This window comes from Vipera berus, assembly GCF_964194415.1.
Source record: "Vipera berus genome assembly, chromosome: 11".
In the NCBI taxonomy this organism is placed as follows: Eukaryota; Metazoa; Chordata; class Lepidosauria; order Squamata; family Viperidae; genus Vipera; species Vipera berus.
The window spans coordinates 10827362-10847820 of record NC_138214.1 but is presented as its reverse complement, the minus strand read 5'-3'; the positions used below and the strand labels follow the sequence as shown (position 1 = coordinate 10847820).

General features: G+C 41.8%; 1 protein-coding gene across 1 annotated transcript in view; it reads left to right on the top strand.

Annotated features, from left to right (window-relative positions):
* LOC308673052 (connector enhancer of kinase suppressor of ras 2-like) overlaps positions 1 to 20459 on the top strand; it is a gene marked incomplete at its 5' end in the record, with an annotated part of 264161 nt that overhangs the window by 130531 nt on the left and 113171 nt on the right. The window contains 3 exons of the mRNA XM_081336433.1: positions 9943 to 9984; positions 13101 to 13220; positions 19852 to 19911. Coding sequence (XP_081192559.1) covers positions 9943 to 9984; positions 13101 to 13220; positions 19852 to 19911 — 222 coding nt within the window. The remainder of the gene's footprint in view (positions 1 to 9942; positions 9985 to 13100; positions 13221 to 19851; positions 19912 to 20459) is intronic.

Sequence of the window (20459 nt, the reverse complement as noted above, 5' to 3'; positions counted from 1 at the left end):
ATGCTGCATTGATTCCAAGGCAGCTTGGCGTAAAGCTCTCTCACCAAACGCGGTTTTAAATTAGGCTGGTGTGGCAAGCAAATAGTTCTTGTCTTCCCTTTAAGTTATGCAATATGAGTTTTAACTCGGTCCTGGAAAATGAATGCTTTGGGGGGAAAAACACCAAGCAAGAATGGTTTTCTTCTTTAAAAATAATGTATTTGCCTTGACAGGGAGGGTAGAGGAGCTGTCTTATAGTCAATGTCCAGAATTGAAATCCTTTCTTGTTACATTGCCAATAATTGGAGGGGTAAAGCCAGGCAGCATAAACAAATCAGATACATGTAGTTCTCGACTTATAACCATTTGTTTAGTGGCTGTTCAAAGTTACAATGGTACTGAGACAAGCGACTTACGATAGTCTTTCACATTTACAACCGTGGCAGCATGCTTTCACGATTTGGACGCATGGCGACTGACTCATATTTATGACAGTCGCAGTGTCCTGGGATCATGTGATCCCCTTTTGCGACCTTCTGACAAACAAAGTCAGTGGGGAAGCCAGATTCACTTACCAACCGGCTTACTAGCTTAATAGCTGCAGGGATTCACTTAGCAACTGTGGCAAGAAAGGTGGCAAAGTGGGACCGAATTCAACTGTCTTGCTTAACAACAGAATTTTTGGGCTCAATTGTGGTCGTAAGTTGAGGACTACCTATATGTCAGCTCAAAACTTCCTCTGTAGGCCCAGATATGACAAAATTATTCTCTCTGGGGTTTCAAGAGCTGAATAAAAACTGCGTATCGTAGAGTGGATATTTCAATTTCAGTTGTATGAAGGAAATGGAGAAATATGTAATTTTTTTTCCAGGCTTGAGTCCCTTGCCAAGGGCTTTATTTGCCCTTTTTCTGGGCAAAACTGACATGCATCCAGTTATTTTCATGTTCTAAGAAAACAGACTTGAGGCTTCTGTGGAAACGGATTATTCTTGGGAATATAGTTATAATAATAATAATAAGTTGGAAGGGACCTTGGAGGTCATCTAGTCCAACCCCCTGCTCAGGCAGGAAACCCTATACCATTTCAGGCAAATGGCTGTCCAGTCTCTTCTTAAAAACCTCCAGGGTTGGAGCATTCACCGCTTCTGGAGGCAGGTTGTTCCACTGGTTAGTTGTTCTAACTGTCAGGAAGTTTCTCCTTAGTTCTAGGTTGCTTCTCTCCTTGACTAGTTTCCATCCGTTGCTTCTTGTCCTGCTTTCAGGTGCTTTGGAGAATAGCTTGACTCCCTCTTCTTTGGGGCAGCCCCTGAGAGATTGGAACACAACAAGTTGATGTTGGAAGCTTCTTTGCCCAGCCTCCTATCTTTTCAAAACTCACTTTGTTATTAAAAAGTGAAGTGGGATATGGAGCCCACCGGGTGCCCAGGAAGCCCTGAGAGTAACAATTTTAATAAATTGTTATGATGGTTGGTCAGACAATCAACCTGATGTTTAGACTGAATTTGGAAATGTTGTCCATCTACTGAGTCTTTTCCAAGAAGCTGAGATAGGTAGATGTGGGTGGTTGATGGTGTCCAAGGTTATTGTTTGCAGGATGTAAGCTGTGGTGAGTAAAGTTGCCGTTTCCATTTGACTGACGGGGATTTTGTCAGTGCCAAGGATGTTGAAGTGGTGCTCCAGATGTTTTGGCATTGCACGCAAGGTATCTATTACTATTGCTATGATCTTTGTTTTTTGTTTTGCTCTGTTTTGTTTCTGTCACAGTCATTCTACTTCTAATTGTATTTTGTGATTTTCTCCAGTTCTTCCCTCTTCTCTTCTGCTGTCTCCAGGTACCGCCACATCCATTATTTTTATTTATTTATTTTTATTTTAATTCCATTTATATCCCGCCCTTCTCCGAAGACTCAGGGCGGCTTACAAGCTTAGCAGTAGCCTTCATTCTATGTATATGCCTGCTTATTAGGGCTTTCACACACACCCCAAGCGGCATTATTACCAAGTCAGCTTAATTGCCCCCAACAATCTGGGTCCTCATTTTACCTACCTCGGAAGGATGGAAGGCTGAGTCAACCTTGAGCCTGGTGGGACTCGAACCTGCACTAATTGCAGGCAGCTGGTGTTAAGGAGGCATTAGCCCACTGCTCCACCAAGGCTCTCCTTATCCAAAGCTTTTTGTCTTTCTTATCAAAAGTTGTTAAAGTTGGGGTGCTACGTGGCAGGGGAATGTCAGATGGAATTCTAAAGTCCTAAAATAATTTAGTGTCTTCGTTTTCTATTACTTTCCTCTATTTTTATGGTCCCACCAGCTCTTGCTCAAGGTAAACGTTATTTCTTGCAGATCTTCCAATGCATCTTTGTTGCTATATTGTTATGCTGTGACCTGTAGTCAGTCTCTGCCATCTTCTTTCAGCATAGTCAGCCAGAGGTTCAAACTGGATTCAGCAATTTTGTTTACCTATCGCGTCCTTCCCTGGGATAGGCAGATGTGGATGCTTGGTGATGTTACAAATATTGTCACAGGATGTAAGCTGTTCCAAGTAAAGCTTCCATTTGCATTTGACTAATAGGTGATTTGTCAATGCCAATGGTGTTCAAGTGATGCTCCAGATGTTTTGGAATTGTACCCAAGGCACTTTACTATTGGCAGTACATTATTATTGCTATTAATATTAAATGTCTATGGAGATTCTCAGACATCTGGGTCACGGTTGTCCCAAAGTTGCTTTTTCAAAAGGCAACTGGACTTTCTTTGTTTTTTCTTTGAAGACATCTCAGTTTTGTTTTGCTTTTCTTGAACACAATTTGCTTCTCATCCGAGAAGCTTCTTCAGTTCTGAGTGAAGAACAGAAGAAGCTTCTTGGATAAGAAGCAAAATGTGTTCAAGGAAAAAACAACAACAAAGAAAGTCCAGCTGCCTTTTGAAAAAGCACCTTTGGGATATTAAGATTAAAATTATTATAAGTGCCTCAGAGTTAGTAATTTCTGCAACTTCTTGATGGACTGCAAATATTTTCCTTAACTTTTGCAGCCCCTGCAACCCGCAGACTGCTATTTCCCTGGTTGTAGAATAGATGCAAAACTAGTTAACGCAGTATGCGATTGCAAGGAAACACAGCAGCTGGCCCTAGTTGACAGGATTTTTCCTGAGTTGAAGATACGTATCATTAGCAGCGATGAGAAACAGCCAGAGTCTGTAGATATTTTTCAGCTCTGGATTTAATGGTCCAATGGACTCCGATCTTTAGAAGATGAGGCCCATTACATGACTGATTTCCGTGTGTACTTAATGATTCCTACCACAACTATTGGAAGGTTGCCTCATTCGGATACTTGCATTTCCATTTTACTTAGATGATGTCATTAGTAGGAAAAGAAGAGGCAGAAGCAAAAGAATGGTAGCAGTTGAAATGTACCTGGTGCCCCTCATACGGTTTTAGATTTTAGTGTTTGCATGCTGCTAACGAGGAACAAGGCTTTAGAATAGAATAGAGTTGGAAGGGACCTTGGAGGTCTTCTAGTCCAGCCCCCTGCTCCAGCAGGAGAACCTATACCATTTCAGACAGGTGATTGTCTAGTCTCTTCTTAAAAATCTCCAGTGATGGAGCACCCACGATTTCTGGAGGCAAGCTGTTCCACTGGTTGATTGTCCTCACTGTCAGGAAGTTTCTCCTTAATTCCAGATTGCTTCTCTCTTTGGTCAGTTTCCAACCGTTGTTTCTCATCCTTCCCTCTGGTGCTTTGGTGAACAACCTGGCCCCCTCTGCCTTGTGGCATCTCCTCAGATACTGCTGTCATGTCCCCCCTATTTCTTTGAAGTAAGTCATGTGGCAGTCGAGTGAGCTCTGTTTCAAAATAACTCTACCACTACTCCAATTAACCCCACTCTGAAGCTTTACAGGAGCAGATTAATAAGAACAAAAGAATCTCAGTGTTTGCCAACCCATAAGGATCTACTTATAATTGAAGGCACAGGTCTAAGGTGGTTTGGGAAGGAAGTCACATTGTGTGTGAGTGAAAAAAAGAATCCCAAAGGTTAAATTGATGCATTTCTTAAATTTAAAAAAAAATTCTCATCAGATGAAACTTCATTATAGAGAATTGCTGTTGTGAGACTCCGAAGGCATCTGGAAAAAGATCTTGTAACAAAAATGGCTGTTTTGAAACTCAAAAGCCATCTGAAAAAAAGGTTTTTTTCTTTATAAAATGCATTTTCATTAAAATACAAAAGAGGGGGATTGGAGGTAGGGAGCAGCAGGGGTGGGGGATTTTTGTTAATTAGCTCATTCCCATACAGCCAAGTTCCGCGCCCGTCTGTGATTGCCTCCTGGTCACTCTGCAATTATATCAGAGCTCACCATACCATTGGAAGCCAACTGACTGTTTTAAGAAACTTTTTAAAACAGAGGGAATGGAAGCTAAATCAGGAGCTGTAAGGGAAATGAGGCCCAATATTAGCCTTGAAGCAGATAAATTGCCACCAGGGAAAATTTTATAACCGCCGGGGGAAGACATTTCCCCCCCCCCTTAATAATTGTGTTTCTGGCAAAAACAAACAAACCCTTCTTATTATAGGGAAAAAATGCCATCTTTGGTTGCTTCAATTTCACTTCTCAGCTAAAGCAGGGGTCTTCACACTAGGCCCTTTTTATGACTTGTGGAATTCCTCAGGCATGCTGGCTGAGGAATTCTGGGAGTTGAAGTCCACAAATCATAAAAGGGCCAAGTTTGAAGACCCCTGAGATAAAGAATACAGTTCATTCATTCGCTTACCTGTTTATTTGGCTTTATTGTTAGTCCTGGGTATTTGCATCCAGGTGTGGTCTATTTGCCTTTTTTTAAAAAAAAAATATTCTGCAAAGTGTAAAAATGCAGGAACTTATTTTATGTGTTGGGGAATATTTTCTAGGGTAGAGAACTCACCCAATTTAAGCCAGACATTCTGTATTTTATTGGGCATTGTGCCAACATCCCAAACAATCATAAGTAATGGTTTGCTTTGGGTGATGGTGTCTCTTTCTCCTATCTACAAGCTATACCAGGGGTAGGCAACCTCGGCTCTTTTATGACTCGTGGACTTCAACTCCCAGAATTCCTGAGGCAGCCGCGCTGAGAGGAAAGGGAGAGGTTTCCAAGCTGAGCCATGCTGGCTCAGGAATTCTGGGAGTTTATTTATTTATTTATTTATTTATTTGGATTTGTATACCGCCCTTTCCCGAAGGACTCAGGGCGGTTAACAGGGTAATTAAAACAAGAAATACAAAAATTAAAAACAATTAAAAAGATTATAACAGTCCCTGAAAAAGTAAAAAAAACCCAGTTAAAATTAGAATTAAAATTCTCAGCCTGGGCCAGAGAGCTCGAAGAGCCAGGTCTTCAGGTCCCGGCGGAATGAACGGAGGTCGGGGGCAGTCCTCAGCTCCACGGGCAGCTGGTTCCAGAGGGCAGGCGCACCCACTGAGAAGGCCCTCCCGCTGGGTGTTACCTGCCGGCAATCTTTTACCGGCGGCACCCTGAGAAGACCCTCCCTGTGGGAGCGCACTGGACGAAGGGAACTTGATGCCGGCAGCAGTTGTTCCCTCAGATATCCCGGACCCAAGCCATTTAGGGCTTTATAGGTCATTACCAGCACCTTGAAGTCCATGAGTCATAAAAGAGCCAAGGTTGCCTACCCCTGAGCTATACAGACACAGAGTTTGGTTTGCCTACATCAGCAAGGCGTCCCTGGGTTCCCTCATGACCACTTTTGGATATCCAGGTCTGAAACTGGTCAAACGGTTCATGTATGTAAAACACTTTGCAATTTTACATATATGAAGATTTGGGAAGAATCTGATTCTCCCAGAAGGCAATTCCAGTCAAAGACAGCAAATTGCTGAAAGATTCATTGATCTGAGAGGAAAGATGGAACTTTGGTTTATTTAACCATGATTTGATAAAGCCACAATAGCTGATTTAATTCACACAAAATACCAATGCAACATTATTTTAAAAGCACTAGGCTCATGCAGCATATGAAATCCGAAACAAACCAACCCTCTGCCTGAGCAGAGGGGGTTGGACTAGATGACCTCCAAGGTCCCTTCCAACTACTACTACTACTACTACTACTACTACTACTACTACTACTACTACTACTATATAAAAACTACATTATGTTTTAGCATTGAGTTAACAGCTAATGGGAAGCATAGTTCAGCACCATGGACAAGTCACAAGATTCTAGTACAGTATATATACTAGTACAGTCACAATGTTTTCTTCCCTCCCTCCCTCCCTTCCTCCCTCTTCATTCCTCACCCTCTCCCTCCCTCCCTCCCTCCCTCTGCCTCCCTCCCTCCCTCCCTCTGTCTCCCCTCCCCCCCATGTTTGCCTTTCTCACTAAGTCATCCTGCAAATCATGGGAGGTTTACAACTGAGTAAACAAAGCCAAATACACACTACGGCCATTTCTGCCTGTAGCTGACGTCTGACTTGTGCGTGTTTGTGTGCATCCATGCATGTGCAAGTGTTGTGAGAGACAGCCCAAGGGGAAAAATGTAGCTAAGACAAATATTTAAAAAGAATATATTGACAAGTGTCAGCCATGCATGGTTCAGGCATGACCCTGTCTTAAAACAGGGCCCATATGGACCTGAGCTGCTTGTTACATTCCAGGGGTATCATTTCTCTCAGGAAACAATTGTTGGACACTGGAATAAGGAATAGCGGAAAGGCTGCAGCAAATACACTAAAATAGTGAGATGAATGGAAAAGCTCTTTGCATCTTCTTCCTCCTTCCTTCCACCAACACCAGGACAAAAAAAAAATGAAGATTGTATTTATTTATTCATAAAATTTATTCGCTGCCCATCTCATATCCAACAACTCTGTGTGGCTTACAACATAAAAACATCAAACATTAGAAAGCGTTAAAATCATCCATCATAAAAACACAATAAAAAAAATCCACACATTCTCCCAGGTTGTCATCCAGGGCCTTTTACCATTACACCAAGCTGGTTCTCTAAAGTTGGCCAAAAAAACAAACCAGCTTGTGTGACTCAGATCTAAAGCCAAACATCTCTGTAGTTAGCTCAAAGCCTCTGAGATGACCTCAAGCAGGACACAGGTCAACGGCTTTCTCCTTTTATTGTTCCCCAGCAATAAACACAGGTAGTCCTCGACTTGCAACCACAACTGAGCCCCAAATTTCTGTTGTTAAGTGAGTTTTCTCCCATTTTCCAATCTTTTTTTGCCTCTGTTGTTAAGTGAATCTGGCTTCCCCATTGACTTTGTTTGTCAGATGGTCACAAAAGGGGATTACGCAACCTCGGGACATAGCAACGGTCGTAAATATGAACCAGTTGCCAAGCATCTGAATTTGGATCACGTGATCATGGGGGAATGCCGCAAAGGTTGTAACTGTGAAAAATCGGTCAGAAGTCACTTTATTCAGTGCCGTTGTAACTTTGAACGGTCGCTAAATGAACTGTTGTAAGTCGAAGACTACTTGAAATCATAAGCTTAGACCTTCTACAATGGAGCCAGTATAGACCTTGCAAGGTAGAATACGTTGGCCTTCATGTGTTTCTAAATAACATTTTTGAAGGCACCTTCAAAAGCTCTTCGTTTGAATTCTGGCCTCTATGATAAATCTATGCCGTGTCTTTTGTGGCTTCCAGTTGCCATATAAACCTTTTCTCAGCTCCTCCCAAAAGACTGAATTTGCAATTGCCTCTTATTTCAGGATGGCAGAGTTGTCAACATCTTTCATTAGTCTATATTTTGCATATCAGGCTGGTGAATTTTAAAAAATCTATTCTCCCATCATCACCACCACCACCACCCCCCAAAAAATTCCCACAAACGCCATTGTTACCTCTTTTATACTGTCAGGATTTCCACTTCATTGTTGTCTCTCGTTGAATTTGTCTGCAGACAGTCCTGATTTACCTGAGTCAAACTGAGATTGCTGCTTCTGGGTAGAGGGGAAAAAAATAAGCTTAAATGAACAAAATGAGTCTTACTAGTAGATCAAGGACTGTAGGAGGTTGGGAGTTCTTAACCTCTTTCTGCCAATACATAATCCTTTGTGACGGTTGTGTGAGCACTTTTACAAAATAGCTGGCATTTATTTACTAAACCCATGGCTGAATAGGTAAATAAAGTGGTGAGGTCTATGGAGACTCTCAAGTCATCCCAGGTCATGGTTGTCCCAAAGGTGCTTTTTCAGGAGGCAACTGGACTTTCTGATTTTTCTTTGAAGACACACATTGTGTCCTTCCATTCCCCCACCATCCAGTCAGAGCTGAAGAAGCTTCTTGGATGAGAAGCAAAACATCTTCAAAGAAAAACAAGAAAGTCCAGTTGCCTCCTGAAAAAGGCACCTTTGGGACAAAGTGATGGAGTGTCTCTGTGGCTAGGACAAGAGTAAAGTATCTGTACCAAAACTGACACAACGTCTCCCTATCATCGTCTTGATGGAATGTGTGGTGGTCTAGTGGTTAAAATGCTGGGCTTGTTGGCTGGAAGGTTGGCGGTTCAAGACCCAAGCATCGCCTGATGGGGTGAGTGCCTGTGCCTTGCCCCAGCTCCTTCCAACCTAGCAGTATGAAAGCATGCAAATGCAAGTCAATTAACAGGTACCCCTTTGATGGGAAGGTAACAGCATTCCGTGTGCCTTTGGGGTATAACCATGCTGGCCACACATCACAAAAATGTCTTCAGACAATGCTGGCACTCCCTCGGCTAAGAAACGAAGATGAGCACCAGACCCTAGAGTCAAACGCGACTGGGCAGAGGAAAACTCTACCTTTCTTTTAACCCTCTTGATAGCTCCTTGGGAATTTAATTGAGCCTTGATAAACAAAAGAGCCTGCAGGTGGCTGGAGAACATTTCCAGTAAAAAGTAGAGCACTCATCCTTGGTATTTGGATAACCTGTAATTCGGGTAACAGCAAGAAACCTGCCTCTCAGCCATGAAAATTCCTTGGAAACTCTCTTTGGCCTGGAATAAATAGCACAGTTTCTTTTTCCCCCATCTACCTGAAAGGGAAGGGAATGGTCAGGACAAGTGCCCAGGAATCATTTAGCAGCACTGTACCATAAACCCAAATATACATACAACGTACAATTTTCAAGATGCCGTAGCCTGCCTGGATAAATCAACACCGAACAGCTGACGACTTAAGAGAGAGAGAGAGAGAGAGAGAGAGAGAGAGAGAGAGAGAGAGAAAGGGAAAATAATTACTATTTGTAAGAAAGGGTAAAACAGGATGTAGATTGTCCTGGATGGATGCTCACTCTGATGTACACGGCAGAAAAAAAGCTCTGATGTAGAGATTTTTTTGCTGGCATTATTTTTAGGCAAGTTAAACTGGTTCTCCGCTTTGACACATCTGTTTAGCCATCTTCCCTAATGGAAGTTAAAACTGAAAAGGTTTAGCTCAGCGTAATGAGCTGGCACAGGCTTCCTCTGTCTCTCTTTCTCATCCAGAAAGTTGCAATTTTTATTTTTATTTTTATTTTTTTGCAATCTAACTACCTCTGCACATGTTGACTCCAAGTGCTGGTCATTGTAAATGGGGAATAATGAGAGTTAAGACCCGCTTTGCCAGTTGGCATGGGGGTCCAAGAGTGACATGCCGCTCAGAGGGCGGCTGGTCATGTGATCTGCTTTTTTTTAGACATGCAATATCTTAATTTTAACTTTGTTCTTAATTCTATTTTAACTTTGCTCTATCTACGCTTTTATGTTTGCATTGAAAGCTGCCAACCTAGGTGAGATGGGCGGTGTCGAAATGTGATAAATAAATAGATTTATTTCTCTATTAGCAGATTGAATCAGATGGGGGGGGCACTTTGATGGATTGTCATCTGAAGCCGAGTAGCCTGCTATTTTTCAAAGAGCAGCTAATTTAACTGCACAGAGTAGATTTCTGCGGAAGTTTAAGTCCTCCTCCCCCCCCTTCTCTTTTACAGGATTGCACCGTGTATGAAACAGAAAATAAAATCCTTCATGTGGTAAGTGCCCGTTGTAGCTTGGGGTGGGTGCGCATGATGCTTCGTGCAGTCTGCCTCATTGGAAATCATTATTTTGCAAATCAAGACTGTACTGCTGTACACATTTGGCTTCAAGGAAGAGATACCAAATGCAGGGGAATTGATTGCTGGCTTAATGTGCTTTAGAAGAGATTTAAGGTACTTCTCTGATGTGGAAGCCCCATCAGAAATGCATTTATTTAGCCAAAAATGATGGTACTGATTCACATTTTATTTATTTTGTTTTAGTTAGAATAATTTAGCCCGAGGTTGCTATCCAAACAATCGAGGCAGCTAGCCCAAATAGGTGACTGATGCAAACCTACATCTATCATGAATTTGTCCTTCAAAAGCTATTTGCATCCATCTCCCTTGAGAAGTGGACAGGCTGGAGGGAGGGGTGGGAGGGAGAGGAGAGGGAGAGGAGAGGAGAAAGGAGAGGGAGGGGAGAGAGGAGAGGAGAGAGGCGAAACAGGGGAGAGGAGAGGGAGAGGAGAAGAGAGATCCAATGCTTGGGTGGAGTAAAGATACTGCCCTACTCACTGTAAACTACCAAAGGAACCAGATCATTGGTGGCATATTTTCAGGACGCTGATGTCTCTCTTCTGCTTAAGGACCAGAGAAGATGCTGGCAGATCTGGATGAAGGAACTATGTGTGTATGGATTTTGAGGAGATCATTGAGTGCTGGCAATTCGAAATATCTCAGAATTCTTTTGAGCAAGGAAGAGAATCCAAGAGAAATTAACGGCCCAATTTTGACCTCCTATCTTTGTAATCTCCCTATATTAGGAAATGATGGGCATTTCTGAAAGAAGATGAGACCATATGCCAAATCGGGAAGAAAATACATACTGTCTTTATATCCTCCTATTCATCGTAATACAAATATTACTACTTTTTCCCCAATATCTCTAGTACAAAAGCGGGCAACATTTGATGCAACTAAGCTGTCTCATCTATAACTAGTGTCACTTTGTGAACACTCAGGGTAGGTTAAAAACCTATATTGACTACCAAGACACCCCAAAAGAATTGTTCTGTTCCTTCCACTATTTATAGAATTTTGTTTTTGTTTTTAAAAAAATGTGCAGTGGCATTGTGTTAATTATGATGGCATTACATGTCAGAAGTTTATTGCAGGGCCTTTGTTCAATTATAGATTATAATTGCAAATATTGTTAGACATTTATCACACCTAGAATGTCATTGATCAACAGCAACCAGAGCCTAATTTTTCTACTAAAGGATCCATGATCAGCATTTTTTTAATGCATGCTTCTTATCTACACTCAAACGGAATTCATCAGGATGCTATTATGTATTATGGGAGCATGATCCTAGTGATATTGGTGTTACTTCTATAATCACATAATAATAATCACTCCAAGTATTAGTTGGCACTAGAGTAGTTGATTTAGACTGCAAGGGCAGTGTGATAGCCAAAGTAAATCAGAAAGTAACATCATGTTCTAGTTATATGAAGACATGAAAGAGAGAAACCCAAAGTTATCATTAGATCATTTGAGCCTAATCTGCAACATAGCCTGATTTTGTACCTCACCAAATTGCACCCCCCAAAAAAATCCTTTTTCTCATGATGTACGAATTTTCCTGCCAAAATTTAATACCTAAAGTACCATAGGTCAAAGGCTAATCTTTCAACACTGAACTCTCGGTAAACCAATGAAGAGTGCAAAATGTTTGTGCTGAACAAAGCAGTTTTGTGCTGTTTGAAAAGTCCTAGCGAGCAATTCTCTGCGTAACATTCAGGAAGAAAAGGCGAACAATGGAAAAATATCTAATGCATCAATTCAGCTTTGGACATATTGACTGATACGAGAAGAGGAAAGGTTTTCCTGAAACATGAGGAGAAAGTGCTCGACAGCAGAGCAGTCTGATCACAGAAACAATTAGAACAACGATGCTTGTTTCCCCTTTGTTGGACGTTTCCAAGAAACATATCTGAGAACAATAATACAGTGTAGAAGAATCTCTCTGAACATCTCCAGGTAGGCTGGAAAAACTCAAATCTTGGAGACTCTCTAGTCAACTACTGTTCAAACATTGCTCTAAGCTCGAGTGGAACATGGGTATGGTTTCATGGGATGTGTGAACCTAGCCCACTGCATCTTGCTCAACCAACAGCAACAATATGCCTACGTGTGATGTGAATCCACTGTATTAGAACAGCGAGGAGAACAAAACAGCTTCTGGAACAGATAGCCCAAGAAAATGCTAGGCTATTTGATGTATAAAAAAGAGGGTGGATCTGGAACAGCTCTCGAACAGGAATACTATGGATAGGAGAAAAATGCTGAGCTGGGTAGCTTTATCCAGGATGGCAAAGACGTTGCATATAAGCCTAGCTTTAGTTGTTCATCTTTTTAAGCATCATTCACTAAGCCCTATGAGAATTGCTCCTGGTGGTGCCTGCTGGATTGTTCCTCACTTAAATGAGTCTTCTAGGAAGAATAAGGATGATGTGTCAATTAGCATGCTAACAATGTTCAGCAACTTACCCCTAGCAACTTGGGATCCCGGATTGTGCAAACCACTGCACGATTAAATAAGTTTGATAAAGGCATTGGTGCTAGCTTGCTCGAATCCTATTCAGAGAATGCTGTGATAGGTAGAACCTGAGGCTCATACAAAGCTTTCGCAAGAAACAGAAAACTGACTGGGCAAACAGATGTAGACCTACTAAATAAACAGAAGGAGATAGCTGATTACTTATAGATGCCATGAAAGAGTAGCAAACAGACGATTTCATAATGCAGTTTGAATCACCTATTTCTAAAGCTTGTTTTGTAAACCAATTGGCTGGATTAACCCATCAACCCAAGCCCCACAACTGCAATGACTGGGTTTACACATTGCACTCGGGACAAGCAAAACAAAACTAGAGGAGATTTCCATGATATCAATCTGAGTAATAATTAGGGAAGTGGAGGGGAAAAAAATGTTTGTGAAATGTTCTGGTTCAGATAGGTGCATGCTGGGCAGGTAACGTTTGAATGTGAGTCTTTGTGCTTCCATTACAATGTTTTGTGCTGAATTCTTTTTCTCTCTCTCTTTTTCTCTCCTCCTTTCCTACAGTGTAAAACGCTGTCTGGTATCTGTGATCATATCATCTCTCTTTCATCAGATTCTCTGGTGTCTCAGTCAGCTCATCTTGAAGTTGTTCATCTTACCAGCATTATGCCCAGTGAAGGTTTGGTAAGCAAGAGCAAAGTAGAAGAATACCAGATTTCTGAAAACAAATCAGATGATTAAAGGGGATTTCAGTCCTACCATAGGTATCATGAACTTGCTGCTTCAGGTGGTAGATCAGAATAGGTACCAAACCGAGGTCAAACTCAGACACTGACAGCTCTAGGGATAGTTCTGCCCAATTTCAATGTCTTCATCTATACCAGCCTTTCTCATCCTTGGCAACCTGGATATGTATGGACTTCCGCTCCCAGAATTCCTCAGCCAACATGCTGGCTAAGGGATTCTGGGAATTGAACTCCACACATCTTCTGGTTGCCGAGATTGAGAAAGATTGATTGGTGTGCATTGGTGGTGCTGATGTTTCCAATACTGAAGTAGGGTGAAGTTCTAGAATGTCCATGAACATCCCATCTTGTCAATAAAACATCCATTGTTTGGCTTCGGTGGAAAGAAGGCTTTGCTGTTGTGATGGGATTAAAAATCTGATGGAAATCTAAACCTGGTGGAAGACTGAATCATGTGGAAGAGAAGGATGAGAGGACATACCTTTGAAACTATAGGTCAGTGAGTGATGATGTTATAACACTGTCCTGCCTACGTTCTGCCTAGGTCAAGTTGCCTGTGTCTTTAAGTGTTGCATAGAACATAAGACTCAGCCAAAGTGGGTACTCAAATAATCATAACAGAGTTGCAATTGAAGAATCCCCAGTTAGGAAACTGAGCCAAAGATCCAGAGGTAAAATGTAATCCTAAATGTTGTCTCTCAATTTCTTCTTTCTAGTTAATTCTTTTTGTTTGTTTGTTCGTTTGGTTGCTGGTTTTGGCTCGAGACAAAACTAAAATACATGCCATTGATCCAGAGTCAATTGCTGATATGCTTAATAATTAAATGCATATTTCGCCAATTTTGGGCTCTTCTTCTTGGTTATATCCAAAGAGCCAATCCAGTTCTGCTCCAATTACTTCTTTTCACTCAGGTGAGATCCTTATACAACACTTGGAAGGATTACTGAAAGAAGAGAATGATAATAAACCCTAACCTTATAGGGCATGATATTTGGATGAACAGATGTGATATTGATATTTGGATGGACAGATGTGAAGAACATAGCCTGGCAGGCAGGAAGAATCAAGTGAAGAAATAATCTAGAGTCACTCACAACTGTAAAGGACCAAAACCAATTCTCCCTGAATTCCTTGGAGCCTCATCTAATTGTTCCCAAGAAAGAGCTGCCAGACTGGAGAGATTCCTGTATTAGAGGTAGAACATAATGAAATAGTTAGCTCAAATTCTGCATAGGTAGGTAGGTTCTGGTTATTTGCACCTGACAGTTGTTGCCCAGAGCAAAAAAAAAGTATATAAGCATCACAGGGGGGGGGAATAATACACTTCTGTGTGAATTTCTCTATTCTCTTCTCTCTTTACACTTCCTACAATACTCAGCAAAGTTTGAGAACTGTAGAATGTGTGGCCTTAAGCGACTGTGGGAAACTTAAATATGTTAAACCAGCCCCCTTTTGTTGCAACCTAATAAGGGTTTCTCAGGAGAAAGGAGAGTGTGCCCTGCCCCAAAATCCTCAGTTGTGGGCTAATAAAGGTCAGCATCAAAGCCCACAGACCATCACACTGCCTTGTTTTTGTAACTGAGGTCACACTCGAGTGATTGTAACTTGCCTATTTTTATGGGGAGAAGCCCATCATCTGTAAAATACAAAAACATGCTTTCAATGTCTGAAGGAACCCTTCCCACAGGAGGAATAAAAGGAACCGCAAAAGGAAGCGTCTAGCATTGACACAGGCCCTTTGCATCTGAATTACGGGGGGAAAAATGCCTAAAGAAAAGGTTTTATTATAACTAATATTTGGGCAGTGCACAACTCTGCTCGGAATTTCTGTCACATCAGATGAAGCTAATCAGCCTGACGGTGCTCAACTTTAGCTACAAAGCTCTATCACTGTTGCTTTGGATTTTTTTTTCAGATACATTCCCCCAAGAAGCTTTATTCTTCCTTTTTGAGTTCCATCAAAAATCTGCAACTCTTGTTTTTCCATTCTTAGATAAAAAGCAGTGGCCAGTCTATGAAAAAAAAATCATTTGAGTTGAGCATGCTGATTCTAAATCCCAAAATGTTATCAGTTGAACTGGAAAAAAAATAGTCTGAGAACTACAGGGCAAGTGTGAATAAATCTGCCAGGTAAAAGATGAACAGAGATCGAACAATATTTGTCAAAATGCATTTCTCTTTCTCCTTAATGAGCTTCTACATTTGTTGAACTCTCCCAGAAATCTTAGTAAGTTGCAACGCTGGTTGGATAGAATGCCTTTAAATTAATAACAATCCAGCAGCTTTCTCTGTCCTTGTTTTGCTAGGACAGGCTTCTGGATCCTGGTCTCGATTCTGCTAAATTGAAATGTCAGGTTTTCCCAGACCTGCACAGAACAACAAGTTACATCTAGCAGAAATCTTAACTAGATATTGTTTTGCTGGAATGGAATGGAATGGAATGGAATGGAATGGAATGGAATGGAATGGAATAGAATAGAATGATGGAATGGAATGGAATGATGTAATGGAACGGAATGGAACAGAACGGAACGGAACAGAACAGAACAGAACAGAACAGAACAGAACAGAACAGAACAGAACAGAACAGAATAGAATAGAATAGAATAGAATAGAATAGAATAGAATAGAATCTGAAGAGACCTTGGTGGTCTTCTAGTCCAACCTCTGCTCAAGCAGGAGACCCTATACCCGTGGTGGTGAACCTATGGCACAAGTGCCACAGGTGGCACGCAGAGCCCTCTCTGTGGGCACACGAGCTGTCACCCCAGTCCTAGCGCTTCAGCTGGGTTTTATAAAATCTTTTCGCTTTAGGCCTCCGCTGCCGTGTGCAAAAGGAAAAAAAAAGGTTAATCAATCAATCAATCAATTTCAACTTCTCACTGGGGAAAAAAAAGATCTCGCAAAGTTGGAATTGATTGATTGAACTTTTTAGTCTCACCCAGTCTGCCGTTACCACCGCAGCCACACCCACCTAATGGGCCATGCCCACCCATTTGGCCACACCTACCCAATTGGCCACGCCCACCCAGCACCCAACGATACATAAGTGGGTTTTGGGTTGCAGTTTGGGCACTCGGTCTCTAAAAGGTTTGCCATCACTGCCCTATACCATTTCAGACAAATGGCTGTCCAGGCTCTTCTTTAAAGCCTTCCGTGATGAAGCCCCACAACCTCTGAAGGCAGGCAGGGAGGGATGAGCTAGCTTAGGGACAGAGCATGTGTTTGACATGTGGATGTCATACTGTAGGTTCAGTCTTTGGCATTTCTCGAAAGGGCTGGTAGAATCTTATGCTTGAAGAGCACTATTCGTCTGTGTCCACCATCCTGGGCTAAATGAATCCCAATGTTCTATGTTAGATTGAGTTCACTCAGCACAGGAACCCCACCCCCACCCCAAGTATCGAGTTAGTTTCATCTGCTTTTAGGAGAAAACGTACGCAGTGCACCGGGGCTGATGTTGAAAAGAGAACTGAGACATTCGCTCTTATTCAGGGATCTAACCAGATAGGGATAAATACCTTTAGTTTACCTCTCAGTGAAACCTGACCACGTTTTTCTCTTTCTGAAATAATCATGAATGGGATTGCAGCAATCCCTCGGCCTGCACACTTCTTTGAGTTTTGCACCGTATCGCCATAAATAATGTATCTCCCCACCAAAAAAAGGAAAAGGGGGAAAAAATCCCCTCCAAAACATTTGTCTTAGGGGAGACACGCACAAGAAAGAATGGATAATTTAGGAGAGATTATGGGCAAAGATACAGTTGTGAAGGTAGGTTGCTTGTTTGTTGTTTCCAACTATGCAGGAGAAGCAAACGTTTGGGTCTGTGGGAATGTTTACTTCAGAAGTAAAAATCGACTTCTCCATTCCTAGGACTGCCCAGATAAATCCCCCTCACACTTGCTATGATCTTCCCTTCCATTTTTTTTTCATATCCACCCATGTTGTCATACAGATGGATGCTACACTAACAATAAATTAGAAACCTCCTGGTGTGGTCGGGAACTGCCTGTGGCAGCTTTTTCCTCTACTACCCAGTGCTTTTTTTGTAAAAGAAAAAGGTGCCGGAACTCACACATGTTATACAACCCGCCTTGCCTACCCTACAAGGTTCCATCCAAAAAAGGTGCCGGAACTCCGTTCTGAGCATTCAATGAGAAAAAAAGCCCTGCTACTACCCCATAACAGATGGCAGCAGAGGAAGGAAAAAAATATATATCCTGTACGGGTAATTTGTATAGTTTGGTCTGCCTGTCTGATGGAACATAATACGAAATGGTCCCTCAAGCGGTGTCTTCATGACCCAGGAAGCTATAGATTTCCTTTAGTGTCAGCAGCTTCTTACGATGAAGGATAAAGTAGCCCTTGGAGGATCGCCCTTAAAGTGAAGGCTACAAATGTTCAAGGAGATTCATGCACATGTGGTGTTTCTGGATACAAGAGGGAAGACAAATAAGATTTGGACAAAGGCCAGAGGAAGGTTGCAAAAACTGCGTTGCAACCTTGGGAAAACTGTTTCCAAGTTTCCGGTCCCTCAAAAGTGCATCTCACCAGATGTTGTAAGTTGAAATGTGCCCTCCACGCTCTGTGCAAAGGAGCCAACAGATCATTTATGTGTCACCTTCTGTCCCATCTCCTCCCTCCAAAAGGCCGGGACTAGTCAATTCTCCACCAAATCTAATACTGCATGCATCAAGTTTTTCTCCAACCTCTGCAATTTTTACAAACCTGTAATGAGACCGCTTTCATTTGAGGTATAACTTCCATAAAGCGATGGTTGAAGCTCACATCTGCAGTCTGCAAAATCCCACCACGTTGGACTGGGCTTAAGTAGAGGATTGATACCAAAGGTCTCAAATTACTACTCCAGCCAGCTGGCTCATATCACTTTGCTCAGGATGCAGGACAACCTGGGCCCAACCATGCGCAAATAGATATTCTGCATATAGAATAGAACGGAACGGAATGGAATAGAATTCTCCAAACTTGACAACTTTAAGACTCCCAGAATTCCTCAGCCAGCAGGAATTTGGGGAGTTGAAGTCCACAAGTCTTCCAACTTGCCAAGTTTGGAGACCCCTTGGATTAGAATAAGAGAGTTGGGAGGAACCTTGGAGGTCTTCTAGTTCAACCCCTTGCTCAAGCAGTAGACCCTATACCATTTCAGACAAATGGCTGTCTTAACCCTCTCTTGATGGTGTGGTTGATCCCTTGGGTCAAGCCAGCCTCCAAAACATTTAGTTTAGAGCCATCAATCCTGCAAATTCATAACCTACAGTGTTCATCCTGGTTTCTTTTCCACCTCTGGGGTTGGCAGATCTAAGGAAGCTAGAAAAAAGAAAGGCAAGTTCTCTCTTGTTACCGCCAGCAAACCTCCTGGGACTTGATGATTCTAAACCTGGATGAAGCACACAAATATCCTGCTTAGAAGCCACTCATCATAGTCATTCAGCAGCTCCTGAACAGGCTTATTCTGATGAAGCCTCACATCGGCGCAGCTTTTATACCCCTACCTGTTGTTCTCCTTGCAAAGACAAGCTTCAAAGGGCTGTGTTTTTCCTAGAAAAAAAAAGGAGCTGAAAAGTTCCTTGTTTTCAACACAAAGAAGTGCACCCAGCACTTATTCAAGGATGCTGAATAAAAATAGCATCTAAATCTTCAAGGGGTCTTTTTTAAAAAAAATGAGTTAGTGCTCTGTATGGGGTGCAGAAATGACAGAAATAGATTCTGGTGATAAAAAGTATTTTTTGTTGTTTAATCTTCAGAGTTTGAAGTTCTTCTTTCTCCCTCTCTGCCCAAATCCTTGGCATTTTCACACTCAATTATACGGTCAATATGAATCCCTAAGTTTTCTGTTTGAAGATCAAGGAGGGGAAAGAAAGGCAGAACTTCATCCAGCTCTCTGGTGGAGTCCAAGGCTGACTCTGATTCCCCTTCTCTGTCGGAGATCTACCTGTCTCAGTATTAACCATTCCTATTTCGAAACAATAGGTTGCAGGTAATTATGCTTGGTCCCCATTGTACTTCAGAAAACATTGTTAGGTTGGGAAAACTCATATCTGACTTGTTTTTAAACCTTACAGGGTTTACCTGACTTAGTAAAAATGCTTGATGGCCACAGAAATGCTAAAGGGAAATCTGAAAATGGTGGGGGAAATCGGCAAGACAGGATAGAATGGGGTGTTCGGAGAACAATGGATTATTATTTTTTTCTCACTGTTAGGAGAAATTTCCTAACGGCGAGAATATTTAACCAGTGGAATGGCTTGCCTTCAGAAGCTGTGGGTGCCCCATCTCTGGAGGCTTTCAAGAAGAGACTGGGGAACAATTTATCTGAAACAGTATAGACTCTCCTGCTCAAGCAGCAGGGTGGATCAGATGGCCTCCGAGGACCCTTCCAACTCCGTTATTCCATGTTCTATGTTCATATTTTAGAAAAGGGTTTGGCTAGTTGGCTGGCTAGGGCCCTTAACAGGAGCACTCCACATGCCAGTCTTTGTTGCAGGAACCACTAATTCATGTGTGATGTTTGTATTAATGGCTTCTCATCTCATTCTTTTTTTAGGGAATGTATATTAAATCAACCTATGATGGACTACATGTGATCACTGGGACAACAGAAAATGTATGTTTCTTTATTTTTGTCAGGCTTGTTGTCCTTATTTCCATGCATGTTTACATCCGTATATATATATATGTGCACATACATACATGGATACATACGCATATATACAGGTAGTCCTTGACTTATAACAGTTTCTTTAGTGGTCATTCAAAGTTACAACTCTGCCGAAAATAGTGACTTATGTCCATTTTTCACACTGACGTCCATTGCAGCATCCCCTTGGTCGTGTGATCAAAATTCAGACGCTTGGCAACTGACACGTATTTATGATGGTTGCCATGTCCCAGGGTCATGTGATCGCCTTTTGCAACCTTCTGACAAGCAACGTCAATGGGGAAGCCAGATTCACTTAACAACCAGGTGACTAACTTGACAACTGCACTGATTCACTTAACAACGGTGGCAAGTAAGGTTGTAAAATGGGGCAAAATTCACTTAGCATCTGTCTTGTTTAGCAAAAGAAATTTTGGGGTCAATTGTGGTCATAAGTCAAGGATTACCTGCATTCAAGTTGTTTTAAGAAAAGATATGGTTAAAAAAAGAAGGAA